The following is a 15753-nucleotide window of genomic DNA, read 5'->3' as shown; positions in this document are numbered from 1 at the left end:
TGTAGGCGTTTATTTCTGAGAATCGAGGAAAAAAATGGGGGGTGTCTGCGGAGGGGAGGAGGGGTGTGTGTGTGTGTGTGTGGTGGGGGGTTACATGAAGGCGGAGAACCTTGTGCCAGCTCACCCATGTGTGTAATGTGAAAAAGGAGAGCCGGGGGGTGAAACACGGCGGGGAGGGGGAGGAGGGAAATGTGTGTGTGTGGGGGGGGGCGACACCGGAGAAAAACGAATTTGAGGACACTCGTGAGATCACAATGACAGTCTGGATTTTTTGCCGCTGCTGCCTTTTGTTGTTTGGTGGAACAAGCAGGTGCATGAACGCAGCACAGATAAAGAGGCTTGATTGGTCATATCCCCCCCCCCAGGGATTGGCGATAAACTGCGAAAATCACTTTGCAGATAAACGATAAGTGCGCAGCCTCTGATCAAACCTCCAAACTCACTGACTGTGCTACAGCTAATAATAATAATAAAGGCCTAAACGGTGGAATACGGCCTTAACACTGTTGTCCTCGTGCACAAGACCGCGTGCGTGTGTAGGATTCATCCTATCATCACAGTAAAGTACAGTAAAGTCAGACTGAATACCTGCACATTTCCTCTGTTATTATCGTCCCGGCAGTTTAGTGGAGCAGCAGTGATGTGTACAGCGGGTCGTGAGGAGGTCTGCAGCCTCCGGAACCCGCTGCCTGCCGGTGTCACGGCTGCTCTATTCATCAGAGGAGGGCTGCAGCCCGCTGATAACAGCCTCTGTCATTAACTCTTTCATTCAGGGACCGGGGGGGGGGGGCATTTTCGTTTCCACAACTGAACATTAAAACCACAAAACATTCATGAAGGAGGAGCGCGTCAGAGACAGAGACTTATCTGATGGAGGTCTAACAGAGACACGGACAGGCCTCGGTACGGCTCGGCCTGAACTCTGAGCCACATCACAGCTCGGCCTCATCAGGAGTCCAGCTTCAGATCATCACACTGAAAAAACATCAACAACGAAGGAGTCTCCTCTGTCTGTCTGTCTGTCTGTCTGTCTGAGCTCTAAGGCCTTTTTATTTACCGGCATCAAAAGGGTTAATTATTCTGCTTTAATCCTGAAAGTCAGCATTTTTTAAATCATAGAAATTGTATGAATCACTGCAGACAGCTCTGTGCGCGGTGTTTATTCTTTATCCTCAGATTAACACCGGGCCTCACACTGATCTGAGATCTGATTCACTGAGGACAGACTTCTGTTCTGCTCTGCATCACTGGATCTGATCAGGTTACAGTTCTATTAAAGAAACCAGGTCGGCAGCTTTTCACAGGAACGGTCCTTTTTCCCTCAGTCGTAAAGCAAACAGAGTGCACAGACAGTGTTACTGTACAGTGGGAGCAGAGCGCAGCGCCGGGCCGCTGATAAACTCAGCCTGAGGAACATGGTGGACACAAAGTCACACTGACAACACCGTGTCAACAAACTGTTCTCGGCACTTCAGGCCTCGGATTCTAAAATCACCTCATGAAAACATTTACACCGCAATTAAAACGTACTGTGATTTTTTTTAGACCGAGTCAACGACACGAATAAATGTGACAACGAAGAGAGAAGAGGAGTGAGCGCCGTGTTGTTGAGCTTCAGCCATGTTTTTTTAAAGCTGATTATTTTTATGAATCAGGACATTTTACTGAATATTTATCTGATGATTTGTTTGTGAAAATAAAGCCTGTGTGTTCCTCCTTAAGATGAAACCCGTCTGTAAATTAACAGGATTTTCTTTTCAGACTGAGCTGATCACATGTTAAATGAACAGATGCAGTAAACTACATTTTTCTGAACGGAATCTCCGCCATGGCTCAGACTGTCACATCATCTTTACTGACACAGCCACTGAATGAATGAGCGGATGAATGGATGAGCATCCTGAATGAAGACTTCAGTCTGAGAACAGCCAGTGGAATAAATGCACATCAGAATTCACCTTTCTAATTATATAAAAATAATAACCTGCATTTTAGAGAATGGAAATATATGCGGTCTGCAGCTCTAAATCTTACCATAATTTAGAAAAGACAAAATGCACGATTTTTTCCCTCATCACCAACAAACCCAACACGTTTTTCCATGTAATCCCAGAAACAACTTGGGCTACTATTTTGATGCTCCACGTCCTCTTCTCCTTAAAAGAGACGGAAATGTCGCAACATTTGAATTAAAAAGGAAACAAACAATAAAAAGATGTTATATAATCTGCTCCGAAGAGTTGGGATTTTCGGCGGGTTCCTGCCTCCTTATATACGCGTAAAGTTATGCAAGATTTGAGGCCCCCGGAATGTCATTGGATGTTAGGATGAGGTATTATAGATTATGGCTTTGGAAAGGGATGGTGGGGGGACTGCAAGCACCTCCCCTAGAAATGCAGCAAATCTCTCCCGTTTTCTCCTGGTGGGGCACTGGGAGGGCTGGAGACGTGCTTTGCATTGGCAGGCTGATGAGGACACGTGTCTCCTCCCTGCCTCTCCCCCCCTCCGGGCTCCACGGTACCGCATTGGCATCAGTAAAGGCACCTGAAAACCGACAACCAACTCCTGGAAACGCCGCCTGCCACCTTATAACCCAAAAGAAAACGATATCATAGGCCTTACACAAACCTGTGGCTGGCCCCTCTCTTTTTTGGTCGTGCGTAAAGCCTTTGCGCACAGCGCTGAACTGCCTCAGAGACTGAATAGGTGCGCTACTCGTCGAGCATCAAGAGCGCAGTGCCAAGATGCAAAAACGGAGCAGCGACGTCTGAAGGTGACATGAACCTGGGGATAATCAAGAGCAGCAGGCGCACACTGAACAGGAACTGGAGATAGCAACTGAGAAAAAACCACCGGTGTCTTTGAAACTAAACTTGCGCTTTTTCCCTCGTGGCTTTATCTCATGCAGAGAATCCAGAGCTGCAGCCCAAAGTAGCCTCAGATTGTTACTGACTGAAGGAGAAAAACACTAATTAAGCTGCAGACAGTTGAGAGTCAGGAGAGGAGCGAAAAAATGGCGACGTTAATCAGAAGCAAGCTTTCTAATAAACTGTCAAATGCAGCCACGGCTGTGACCAACAAATCCCAGGCGAAGGTGAGCGGGATGTTCGCCAGGATGGGGTTCCAGGCCGCCACCGACGAGGAGGCTCTGGGCTTCGCCGCCTGCGATGACCTGGACTACGACCACCGGCAAGGCATGCAGATGGACATTTTGTCGTCCGACGAGATTGGAGGAGAAGGGAGCGGAGACGGAGGCGCGCTGGAGGGGGACAGCCACTACCAGAGGGACGGCACCGGTCCGCCGCACTCAGCCTCAAAGGACGGAGGTCCGACGAACGAGCTGAGCGAAGTCAGACCAAAAATCACCGCGTGGGAGGCGGGCTGGAACGTCACGAACGCAATCCAGGTAAAAAGACGCACTTCGTGGATTATAAACGGGCGGTTCCGGTGCTCGGTTCTAATTGGCGGAGCCGCCTCCGGAGCAGCGGTGAAATTCGAGATACACGCGCACCTGCGACTGAATAAAAAGATTCATTAAAACAGGCGAAGTAAAATGAGCAGGCTGAGCTTCAACTTTCTCAAGCTGCTGTTTAATACACCGGATATGTCTGAGAAAATATTCAGAGCAGCGACTTCTGATGGGGAAATATAATCTGTGCTGAGCACCCAGAGATCTTAGAACAGCAGACATTACGATGCGCTGAAAAAGGGGGAGGCATCGCGCCCCCCCACCCACCCCCATCACATCACACACATTCTTTGTCTGTATAGTGATGTCCAGTGTCTCTGAGAACTGCTCACCTGACACTCCGCATGGCTTTGAATAAGTGAATGAGACGCATGTTGTATCTGCCAAGGCCTCATGTTAATCAGTCATGGTGGATCATTTTCTGAGGCTATTTAAAGCTTAAATGCACCTAAAATAAATAAAGAGAGAGTCTGCAGATCAGTTATAAAGTGCAATGAGTCACATCTATTCCAGTATTCTCTTGGAAATCGCATCCAAGTAACAGAAAAGATGTGTTTGTCTAACTACGCACAAAGAGCCACGTGTGCGCGCAGAAATTTTATCCCAAAAAACGCGGTGATTATTGGGATAAAACAGATGTTGGTTATTGGATGTGAGACAGGACGTCAGGTAAAGCGCGAGGGTTCACTCCAGAGTGGAGCCCTGTGTGTGTGTGTGTGTGTGTGTGTGTGTGTGTGGTGCTATGCGACAAAAAAAAAATCCCTCGACACACTCCTCCTCGTGTCTGATCACGGCCGCGGTCACGGCAGCCACCGTGACGTCAGAGTGTGTCTCCTCCGAGCTCGTGGTGACGTCAGAGGCGCGCGGATGCGCTCAGAGCGAAGTGGAAAACCCACAACACGAGACCCGGCGGGGACCTCCGGTCAGACCGAGGCCGTTGAAATAGCGTTTAACGTGAACATGAATGACCTGACTCAGTCACATGTGTTCTCCCTCCTCTTCCCATGTTTGCAGGGGATGTTTGTTCTCGGGTTGCCCTACGCCATCCTGCACGGAGGATACCTCGGACTCTTTCTCATTATTTTCGCCGCCGTAGTGTGCTGTTACACGGGGAAAATCCTCATTGCCTGTCTGTACGAGGAGGACGAAGACGGGCAGCTGGTCCGTGTGAGGGACTCCTATGTGGACATTGCCAACGCCTGCTGCGCGCCCAGGTTCCCGTCTTTAGGAGGCCATGTCGTGAATGTAGCCCAAATCATAGAGTTGGTGATGACTTGCATCCTGTACGTGGTGGTCAGCGGTAATCTCATGTACAACAGCTTCCCCAACATGCCGATCTCCCAGAAGTCGTGGGCCATCATCGCCACCGCCGCCCTCCTCCCCTGCGCCTTCCTCAAGAACCTGAAAGCCGTCTCCAAGTTCAGCTTGCTGTGCACGATGGCCCACTTTGTCATCAACATCCTGGTGATAGCGTACTGCCTCTCCAGGGCGCGGGACTGGGCCTGGGACAAGGTCAAGTTTTACATCGATGTCAAGAAGTTCCCCATCTCCATTGGGATTATCGTGTTCAGCTACACCTCGCAGATCTTCCTGCCGTCCCTGGAGGGGAACATGCAGAAACCCAGCGAGTTCCACTGCATGATGAACTGGACTCACATCGCTGCCTGCATCCTCAAGGGCCTGTTCGCCCTGGTGGCCTACTTGACCTGGGCCGACGAAACCAAGGAGGTCATCACAGACAACCTGCCCCCGACCATCCGCGCCGTCGTCAACATCTTCCTCGTGGCCAAAGCTTTGCTGTCGTACCCGCTGCCGTTTTTCGCCGCCGTCGAGGTTCTGGAGAAAACGTTTTTCCAGGACGGCGGACGCGCGTACTTCCCAGACTGCTACGGAGGCGATGGACGCCTAAAATCCTGGGGACTCACTCTCCGGTGTAGCCTTGTTGTGTTCACCTTGCTCATGGCGATCTATGTGCCACACTTCGCCCTCCTCATGGGCCTCACCGGCAGCCTGACGGGCGCGGGCCTGTGCTTTCTGCTTCCCAGTCTCTTCCACCTCAAGCTTTTATGGAGAAAGCTGCTGTGGCACCAGGTCTTCTTCGATGTCGCCATCTTTGTAATAGGAGGTATATGCAGCATATCTGGTTTCATCCACTCCATGGAGGGGCTCATAGAGGCTTTCAAATATAACATAGAAGAGTAGATGCAGGCCACCGCTGGAACTAGATGTTAACTGCAAATCCCCATTTAGTGAAAAAAAGTTTGAAAATAAAAAACACACGACTTCCCCGCAAACGCAGCCCCTCTGCTTAATCCATGCGTAAAGAGCGCGCACACTAACACACGCAGACATTTTCGCACTCATACAGTCTTGCATCAGAATGCGCGCGCACACACACACACACACACACACACACACACACACTTATAGAGTCAGAGCCAGGTGGCTGTGAGGGAATCTAATGCATCCACAACACACTATATGGACAATACATGTTGTATAAATATGCGAACAAAAGTGACATATACATATTTTCCAGTGGAGTGAACGTTTACAATATTGACCTTAAACAAAATTGCAAAAAGGGCAGTTCGTCTCTTCGTCGCTCTTGTGGTGCTTCCCCACGAGACTTCACTTCATGTAACGCTCGCGTTTGTGGTGGACGGACCTTCGGCGGAATAATGTGATTTACTGATGATTAAGTTTATTTCAGAGGGCATAACAGAGAGAAAAAATGCCACTTTCTTTTAGGTAATTTGCAATATGAGCGGTGAGTGTGGTGGAGACAAAATGGCAATAACCAGCAGTAGAGAACACGGGTGCAAATAGAAATATTTCAAAGATTAGTTTCGTTAATAAATTAGGAAATTGCCCCCCCCACCCACCCATCCCCCCTCGAGCAGTTTCAAACACTGGAAATGCAAAATATCAGACACACAGCAGCTATACAAACTATGCATTGAATGTATGATATTTCAGACACACAAAACGTGATGAAACTGGGAAGTGGAAATAATAAAAATAAATCCTCCAAATTTCGATTCTTCTGCGTGAGAGTGTTAATGATTTGATTCTTTCCTCCTCCCTAATATTTGACATTTATTGTTACTGACCTTTCAATCGGCCAGAACAAAAATTCTCTTCACCTGGTTAAAAAACACCCAAGCTGTAGATGGGGACCCCAAACTGAAATCCTGCACACTCAATTTCAACACAATTCTTTTCATTACATTTTAAGAATTCGTGGCCTGTTCTGAAATTAATTTGAAAGACTTCTGTCTCGAAAATTCGGTGTCTGAAAATCTAAAAAAAAAAAAAAAAGAAAGAAAAAAAAGAAGAAGAAAAGAAGCGACCATTAAAGAGGAAAATGTGCATACAGACATTTTTCATTCTGTGCAATCCAATGGGTCCTGTGGAAATGTTATAAAACCGTATGTGTAGTGTGTTATTGTGGTTTCAAAAAGATGGAATGTATATCTCAAAGTCGTTATCATATATCGTGAAATTAATATTAAAGAATAAAGAAATAAGTGAAATTATATTGTAAAAATGTGTGTGGTTTTATGTAAAACGAAAAACGGTCAGAAACATGTATTTTTTTTCTCTATAATAAAAGACAGAAAATGATGGAGAAAATAGTCGCATTCATATTCATTTATTTTTAAATCTAAATTGAGGTTAATTGACACCGTGAGGCTGCAGAGGCCTAAAATAATCCGACAGTACTGTAGGTGTTTGTATGAGATGAGGGTGGGTCGATGCAGGTCTATTTTATCTGTCAAATCAGAATCCTGTTCTAATTTCTACCTTAATTTTTCTAAACATTAGATTAGATATTCTCAGGTTTTATCTGTAGAGAAATTAGAGACACGTTACTTTCGCCAGATTTTCTGCTGCAGGCGTGTTTCCTGGCCTTATGCTCGACCTGTTCATCCACTGTGTTGATTTCCTGCTCAGACAACATCTGGACGGACCGTTTTTACTCTCTGACGGGGCTAATCTCCAGCTGCTGAAGCTTTAAGTTACCCGGTGCATGTGAATGCACGGATTTACCTTAAAGCGCGGAGTCCCGGGGGGACAGTTCACGTGCAGCGAAACTGCAGGAAAAAATGGAAAATATGCGTTGATATTTCTGAATGTGATCACGGGATTAACGGCTGAGATGCACAAGTAGACACCTCTTGGCCAAATGGGAAAGCTTCTACAGTCAATAAGGATGTAACACAGAATTTAGCTGATCCAGTTGAAAAATACAGTAGATATTATTTTAAAATCCTGCAGCCATTTTCCTGAGGGAATGCATCACCCGAGTTATTTTCTATAAAGCATTAAAAGACAAATAATCTACGATACATAAGACAATTAATTTAAAAAACTAAGATAATAATTAAAAACTGAAATACGATATAAATGAATAAATGAGCTAAAACGAGGAATTTCGGCCTGAACAAACCACAGTCATCAGATGAATTTCCTCCATCATCATCTCCAACATTATAATGCCTGGAGAGCCACCTAGCGGTCAGGAGAGAAACTGCCTCAAAACAGAGAAACATTGCAACAACGACCAACGAGCTGGACAATCTAACACACAGATATTAACTATAATACTTAACATACTTTAATTCGACTCAACAAAATATTCTCTCAGGAATTAGCCTGTTACTTCAGCAGGCCGTTCGTTGGTACGTGTTTAATCACTGCATGTTCATTTCATAGATTTCTTTTCATTAATCACGCATTTCTCAGGCCTAGTCCTACTGTGCATTTTAAGATAAGATAATCCTTTTAGTCCTACAATGGGGAAACTTACATTTTATTTTAGATACATTAATAATCCATACCTCTGGTTAGACAATAACTGCTGAAAACAGACACGTTGTGGTCCCGGGACTCTGTCCTATAAGCACATGTTCCATGATTTAGACTGGTTCCGGGTTTTATCCGGCAGATATCCAGAAAACTCAGAAAGCTGGTTTAGACTATGTAAAAAGAAGCCCCCATATGTACATAATCTTTTAGTCTTACTTAGGAAACTGTTGGTTTTTTGTGTTGATGATGCACAAACAAACAGAATACTGAATAAGTTATTTACACTTCAACACTTTATTGAAGCAGGAATTCTCTGCTCTGAACATTATTTAACAGTCGTATTAAAACTCCCATGTTCCCTGTTCAGTTATAGTAGCATAGTGGCGCCCTCTGCTGGCTGCACATCACTGAAGCAGCTCAATAAAATACTTGTTGCTACTGAACATTTAGTGCAATTACTTGAAAATAAACAGCTTGAAATGCACAGAAAACAAAATCATTTTCACTAACATGGACATACACTGCTCAACTCATTCAAAGGAAGATAATTTATTTCTTATTTCAAGTAACAGCATTTAGAAACGTTCAATAAAATTTGATAATTCTACAAAGACAGTGAAATATTTACAGGCAATAGGCTGCCAATGTTAAGACAAGGAAAGTCAAAGGGATAAGTAGATGAAACAAAAGATAACCTGGTGGCTCAAGATACCTGCAGATGAAAACATCCACATGAAGTGATCTGGTGGTCAACTTAGAAGCACATTCTATTATCATCTGCACAGTGGTGTTCATGTTCAAACCCCAACACACCAACACAAAGAGGCTCACTGGCTGGGCTCCTCGTTCTTCAGGGTTGTGGGCTTTTTGGTGGAACACTCGACCACCCAGGGGTGAGTCAGGACTCCCTGGATGGGGAGCCTGTGCATGGGGTTGTGCTTCAACAGCCGGGCAACCAAGTCTTTGGCTCCAGCACTGACATTGGTCTGAGCAGGGTAAGTGTACTCCACCTGGACAACAAAGACAGGGACTCAACACTGAATGACCTGACAAAACAAGCACTCTAAACATGACGACTTGGGCTCTGAGAAATTATGAACATTTCATTATTATTCAGAAACTTAAAATTGATGAATCAAACAATTAAGATGGACCTAATCGTCTTCACTGTCTTTTGGCCTGATTATTGCTGCTATGTGCCTCTTTGACAATTCAAGGAAAGTTGAGAACAGTGGATTGATTGCTGATTGGGACACCACTGACGCCCACTTTGAACATCATGTTACTGTAGTTTCACTATAACTGCATCTTTTAAACTGCAGAGTAAAGATTTGATGTTGTGTTTAAAAGTTGATTAAAAAAAATATATATATATATATATAATAAATATATATATAATATATATATATATAATATATATATATATATATCTCTATCTATCTTCCAGTTGATCCTTGACTTACCCTTGATATTCTGCGGTAGGTGTCCTCGTGACTTTTGGCCTCAAAGGGGGGTTTTCCAACCAGGAACTCGTAGCAGAGGACACCCAGGCTCCACAGGTCCACCTTTTCATCATGAGTTTTTCCCTCAATCATCTCTGGAGGCAGGTAGTCTAGTGTTCCACAGAGAGTGGACCTCCTGTCCAAGGAAAGAGTGATTGATGAAGTAAAGCATTTTGTCATTAACTTTGTAAGATCTGTGAATTAGATGGCCAAAAAGCTGCCCACACAAAGACTCAGAGTGGAAAAAAGGAATAATTCCTGACCTGAACACAGACAGTGAAGCCAAACAAGTGAATGACAGTTTCACTAAAAGACTCTGCAGATGAAATAATTATAGACATCAAAACCAAAAGGTGGAATTTGTACAGAAGCATATGTGGATACCTGGAGGAGGGTGTGTGAACAGACCAGCCAAAGTCTGCGATCTTCAGTTCCCCATTTGCCCCCAGTAACAGGTTCTCTGGTTTGATGTCCCTGTGGATCACCTTCTTGGAGTGGCAGTAGTTGAGAGCATCTGCCAGCTCCATGATGTACTGGTACAGAACATAAAGGATAAATCATGGTGAATACAACATGTGTCACACTTTCTGATGCAACTTTCCACAAACATCAACTTGTCAGTTAACACTATACCCTGTACATAAACAACAATTACTATTGCTAAATAAAGTTATACTAGCATTTATGTTAGTAACAGCTCATTTGATGAGAAACATTTCACAGAAAAGTCTTTAACTGGCAGACTTACCGTGGCACTTCTGTCCTCAGAAAAACTCCCACAGCGCTGAAGCTCACTGTACAGTTCTCCCTTCGGTGCAAACTCAAGGATGAGATACACACGAGAAGCGTCGTGGAAGTAGCCGTAGAGACGTAAGATATTGGGATGCCTGCAGGACGCCGATGCAGAGGAGTGTTGAGAAAATTGTTGAAATACCCAACCGATGCTCCAAAAGAAGCAAACACCGGAAGAACTACAACATTCGCACCAGCGAACGGCTCGGCAGCTGCTTTGTACACGAGGTCCACATTCAGAGTTCACTCTAATGAGTTCAATATCTACACATTGGCACAGGCCAATAAGATTGACCTCAAAACAGTGAAGACAGAAACGTGACCAAACCACGATTTTGACGTAAAAGGAATTGTCCAGTTGCAATACAATTTGTATTTAAACAACAGTTACCAAGAAACACATTTAAGGGTTTTTTCTGGTCTTTCTGCTGCAGAGCACGAGGCACACTGACACCAGAGTGCAGCCGACGTCAACGACTAACGAGGACACATTAAAAGCCTGTTATACAGCAGACCAGTGTATGATGAGTCGACTGAAGCTGTGTGAACCCATTCAAAAAAAATTCTGTTAATTTCAGGTTTGCTGACGGTCCTCTCTTTATCACCTTTTTTGTTTAAAGATGTGTCAGCCCGACTGCTGTTTGTATTGGTTTATTTCTCATAAGCGCAGCTGCTATTATGAAACCGTTTCTTTCTAGACTTTTTGATCCTCTTCAGCTTAAACTCCACTGATCACTTCCTTCTGTTTGACCCATTAAAACCACGTGACACCAACTTTACAAATAACTCATGAATCAGTGGAGTAAAATTACAGTTTGCATAACTACAGTATCAAACAGGCTCTGATTGGCCTGACTACTATCTAGGTTCAAACTTACTGAACAACACTTTACCTGAGGTGAGACTGGATCTCCACTTCCCTCCTCAGCTGGTGCTCCACGCCGGCCTTTTCCAGCTGCTTCTTGAATAGCACCTTCAGGGCCAAGATGAATTTAGTTTGTCGCTCTCTGGCCAGGTAGACATTGCCGAATTTACCCTTTCCTAAGGGACGACCAATGTCAAAATTTTCCAGGCTCCATCGCCTCCTGTGTGAGCAGAAACATGCATAGTTACAGACGACCGCAACAAAATGTGTAATCTTACAAATGATGATGTGAGAGTTTATGGAATCAGACTCACTTGGATGCAGAGTCGTTTGCAGAATCATTCTTGGCAGGTTTGTCTGACAAAAAGATAAAAAGACATTTTAGGAACCACAACACACACACACACACACACACAGTTGATTAGTTTGTCCAGTTTCATATTTTGCTTACTCTGTGGCTTCTCCATCTTAGCTGATTCCGATGGTGGTTTGGCTGGTTCTGGTTTCATCTTGGGCACAGACATGCATGTCTTCAGCTGGTTTTGCTGGGAGCCAGGTTTTGGCTGTGGTGCAGGATTTACATGCTGAGTAGCGGGGTTTGCGTTCTGATCAGAGGGTTGTGAGGACTTGATGGCAACGGAGACGTGAGACACTGGTTTCTGATGGCTCACAGGCCGCTGGATCCGCTGAGGTCCATTTGACACACCCAGGACCCGCTGATGTGGAGTTGGTGTAACAACAGCCGTCTGACACTGCTGTGACACAGGAACCCGCTTCGGTCCTTCACCACTCAACTGCAATCAAAGGAAATCACCAAATCCTTAAAGTGGCTTTTAAAATGGTTTTATTAACCTGAAAGCAACGTGAAACCTCTTTTCTCTATCGGCTATGGTCCTTCACTTTTTCTCTAGCTGAGTAAGTCAACTGATTTCTACTTTGATAACTAGTTACTTTAATTCTGTTATTGTTGAATTGATTTTCATAACTTCTTAACTTTATCCTTTTCAGAAAAGGTGTCAACATGACCTGTAACATGCAACAATCTAATGATATAATTAATTAAATTAAATAACAAGATGAGTAATATTGTGCATTACCTTCACTTCAGGCCTTTGAACTTTCATGTCCTTTGTCACTTTGAGTCTGGCAGAGTCCATATTCTGGTAAAAAAGAAACGTGGAATTTACTTTTTGAATCAAGCAAATCATAGACAGTTAATGTAAAGCAAGAACTAAAATAGGCCTGAGGAAATAATATCGAATTTATTGATCTTTGGATAACTTGTCTTACTGCTAATATAGATTAGCACTGGTTAGCGTCAACACCACAAAGTGCTGAATATACTCATCAACGATGCTCAGATGTGCTCATGTCGGTGAGATTAAAGAAAGAAACTGGACAACACTAAGAAATATAGACCGTCCGATATAATAAAGAGATGAAACGTTAGCCATCCTACTTGCTTGGCTTCCGTGCCTAACGTTTATAGACGTTAACGTTTGTTCGCCGCTAACGTTAGCTTAGTAACCACAGCCAACCGACACACCACACACAACACTCCTGTTACAGAGGCAACACAACTTACCTCAAAATGTTATTGCACAACGACCGAGAGCGACCACCGTCCGACAGTTTGTCCAGATTTTAAACGAGCTGGAAGCAGCTCACAAGCAGGTACCGCTACCCCAGCTAGCTAGCAGCTACGTCGACCACTTGACGAGAGCTGATGTTTGTCGCTGCATGTATAAGGAATTAGTATCAACTGCAGCGTTAAGATTACTTCTCCAACCACAGTCAAGGCTTTTAGCAGCAAGTCTGAAGAACAAAATGAATAAACTCAAGTTACACAGACGGCTTTAAACGTGGCTGACTGACACTTTCCCTGAACGCTGCTTGTTAGATTTCAAACGTCCCTCTTTTCAAAACCTTTAAACACCACCGCGGGCTCTGATTGGCTCAGGGAATGCCGTATACTCGCTCCCAATTGGCTGACGACAAATCCAGCCAACGGATGTACGGTGACGTCAGAGGAAAGCCTTCCAAACAGCAGAGGGCAGCAGCCAGCTAACTAGCTAGCTAGGTGGATAAATAAACAGATATGTCTGACTTCTTTATGCAGGTATCAATCAGTGCTAGTAACATAGATGCATTATAAAAAAAATAATAAATATAAAATGATTCAAACCTGCTCTATCAGTGGTTGACATAATGAGTTGTAAGGAAATACCCAAGTTCCAGTTCTTTTAAGAACTTATCTGTGGAACTAAGCAAACCTAATTACAACATTCACAGACAACTAGAAAGAAAATATCACGTTAACTTGTTAGTGCTGACTATAGAAAAACAGCCTATTGAACTAATAAAGTCTAGAAAATACACTGTAAAACAAAATTCAACATATGTAACCAAATATATAACTTTTACATAAACTAATTTAACTTTTAATTAAAGGAAGTGTACACAACTGATCAGAGAGTGAGAAGGCTGAAGAGACCATCAGCTTTCAATATAGACTACTGAGATAAGATTACAAAACATGGACTGCTGTTGTAAGTATAAAAAGAAAGCACAAAATTAAATAGCAGAGGAAAATTTGTAACATTTTGTCTTTTAACAGCCTGCTATTTTGCAAAATCAGTTTGCACTTTACCCTCTGTGCATCCAGTATTAGTTTAGTTTTGATAAAGCTTTACCACTAATGTTTTACAGCAGAGTGAAATAATGTTTCAGTGTTTGAAATTTCCCATTAGGTTTCAGACAGTAGAAACAAACCACAGTTCAGGATGGAGATCTGATATTTTCAAATGTAGGCAGCTCATACTGTTCAAGTATAGTCACATGAAGACACTGATAGAGCCGCTGCAAACTGTAAGTCAATGCCCGGATTCTGAGAACTTAAGAAGTCCAGTCCTTTCAGTGTTCCTGTTGTGGAAAGGCACCTGCTGCTGTGGTTGTAGACCAGGACAATGACGTCACAATTACAAGCCTGGAGCTCCTGGACCTGAATCAAATAAGACATGACAGACTCATCAGACTCTGGTGGATAGATGGCGTTGCACAGTTAGTATCCTTACAGCTACATAAGCATATTTTATGTATATAGCTGTATTTACTCACCTTTCCCTCAATGCTCTGTATGAGATGTGCAGCTGTCTCTTGTTGACTGTCTCTCTCTGAGTGCTGGACGGCCAGATATGACGTGGATTCTGCTCATGTCTTTGTCAGATGATGATGCTGAGTCCTGGCCTGGGTCTCTCTGTACCTGCCTGCTACAGCCAGAGTCCATCTCCACAACCACATCTCCATTCATCTTTGAGGAAACATTTTGTGTTTCATCTGGGATGAAGATCAAAATACTTGTGAAGCTTTTTGTGAAGTGAATGCTTTCTGAGCAGCGCAGTGTCCAAATACGTGTCAAGACCATAATTCATTCTCAAACTTAAATAAGCCCTTATAAACATACTATACCTTCAGTAGAAATGCTTGCCTTTGCTGTAGTGGAACATGACTTTTTTCTCTTTGGCTGTGGTCCATCATCTCTCCTCTTCTTTCTGTTCCTGCAGTAAATCCAAAGCTTTAACACAGAACATCAAAATGAGAACAGGCTCTATTGTAAGACAGCGTTTATCAAATTCTCTGTTACAAATAAATTAACTTCACCTTTATTCTCTCATCCACCAGTCCTGTTGCCACAGACGCCTGCTGGATTTTCAGTTTGTTCTCGTCCGTGCTGCAGTTTTGCATTCCCTGCGCCCAGAGAGATTCAAGAATCCTGCAAAAGAACTTGCCTGAGAATCACCACGTTTTGAAGTTTCCTTTAGTATCAAAATAATTCAGTGATTGTTGTCTGTACGTCTATGGGTACACTGCAAACAGGAACTCCTAATAGCTAATTCGGCGTGCTTAACTTTCCAAAATATGAACAAATATACGGCTTTAAAACCGGTGGTCAGGTTGTAGCCCATAGCATGATTAAACCGTTTACTCAGACAGGTCCTGCATCAAGAGTTTCGGCTGTATCACGGTTAATAATGACTCTAATAACTTACCCCAGTGTTTCAGCGGGGTATATGAATTTCTTCGGCATGTTCTTTTTCTATGTTTGTTCACTGTCTCTGATTAGGACAACGCCTCCTTCTGGGAGCTGCTTCTTCTTCTTTTCTGTGATTTTTCTGGTGAATTGTAACCACACGGAGCTTTACCGCCCCCTGCTGGTGAGTGACAGAATCCTTATATTCAGTCCAGTGTCGTGTAGGTGAGTGAAGACACTTGTTTTATGGGTGAGAGAGGTTGTGGATGAACATGTGGATGGT

The 15753-nt window shown here is 43.8% G+C and overlaps 2 protein-coding genes across 2 annotated transcripts; one reads left to right on the top strand and one right to left on the bottom strand.

Annotated features, from left to right (window-relative positions):
- The first annotated feature begins 2256 nt into the window (after positions 1–2256).
- slc32a1 (solute carrier family 32 member 1) lies at positions 2257–7096 on the top strand. Its single transcript, XM_018677778.2, has 2 exons — positions 2257–3406; positions 4484–7096. The coding sequence occupies exons 1-2, from the start codon at positions 3014–3016 to the stop codon at positions 5669–5671; spliced, it is 1581 nt and encodes a 526-aa protein (XP_018533294.1). The 5' UTR covers positions 2257–3013; the 3' UTR covers positions 5672–7096.
- A 1715-nt stretch (positions 7097–8811) lies between these two features.
- Positions 8812–13376, bottom strand: aurka (aurora kinase A). The gene is made up of 9 exons (XM_018677777.2): positions 13026–13376; positions 12538–12600; positions 11892–12234; positions 11755–11797; positions 11469–11660; positions 10532–10670; positions 10168–10316; positions 9745–9919; positions 8812–9291 (listed from the first exon to the last, which is right to left on the bottom strand). Exons 2-9 carry the CDS (start codon positions 12595–12597, stop codon positions 9109–9111), a joined length of 1284 nt encoding a protein of 427 aa, XP_018533293.1. The 5' UTR covers positions 12598–12600; positions 13026–13376; the 3' UTR covers positions 8812–9108.
- Positions 13377–15753: the final 2377 nt, after the last annotated feature.

The sequence above is a fragment of the Lates calcarifer genome, linkage group LG9, assembly GCF_001640805.2.
Source record: "Lates calcarifer isolate ASB-BC8 linkage group LG9, TLL_Latcal_v3, whole genome shotgun sequence".
Taxonomy (NCBI): Eukaryota; Metazoa; Chordata; class Actinopteri; family Centropomidae; genus Lates; species Lates calcarifer.
This window is presented reverse-complemented; position numbering and strand designations above follow the sequence as displayed.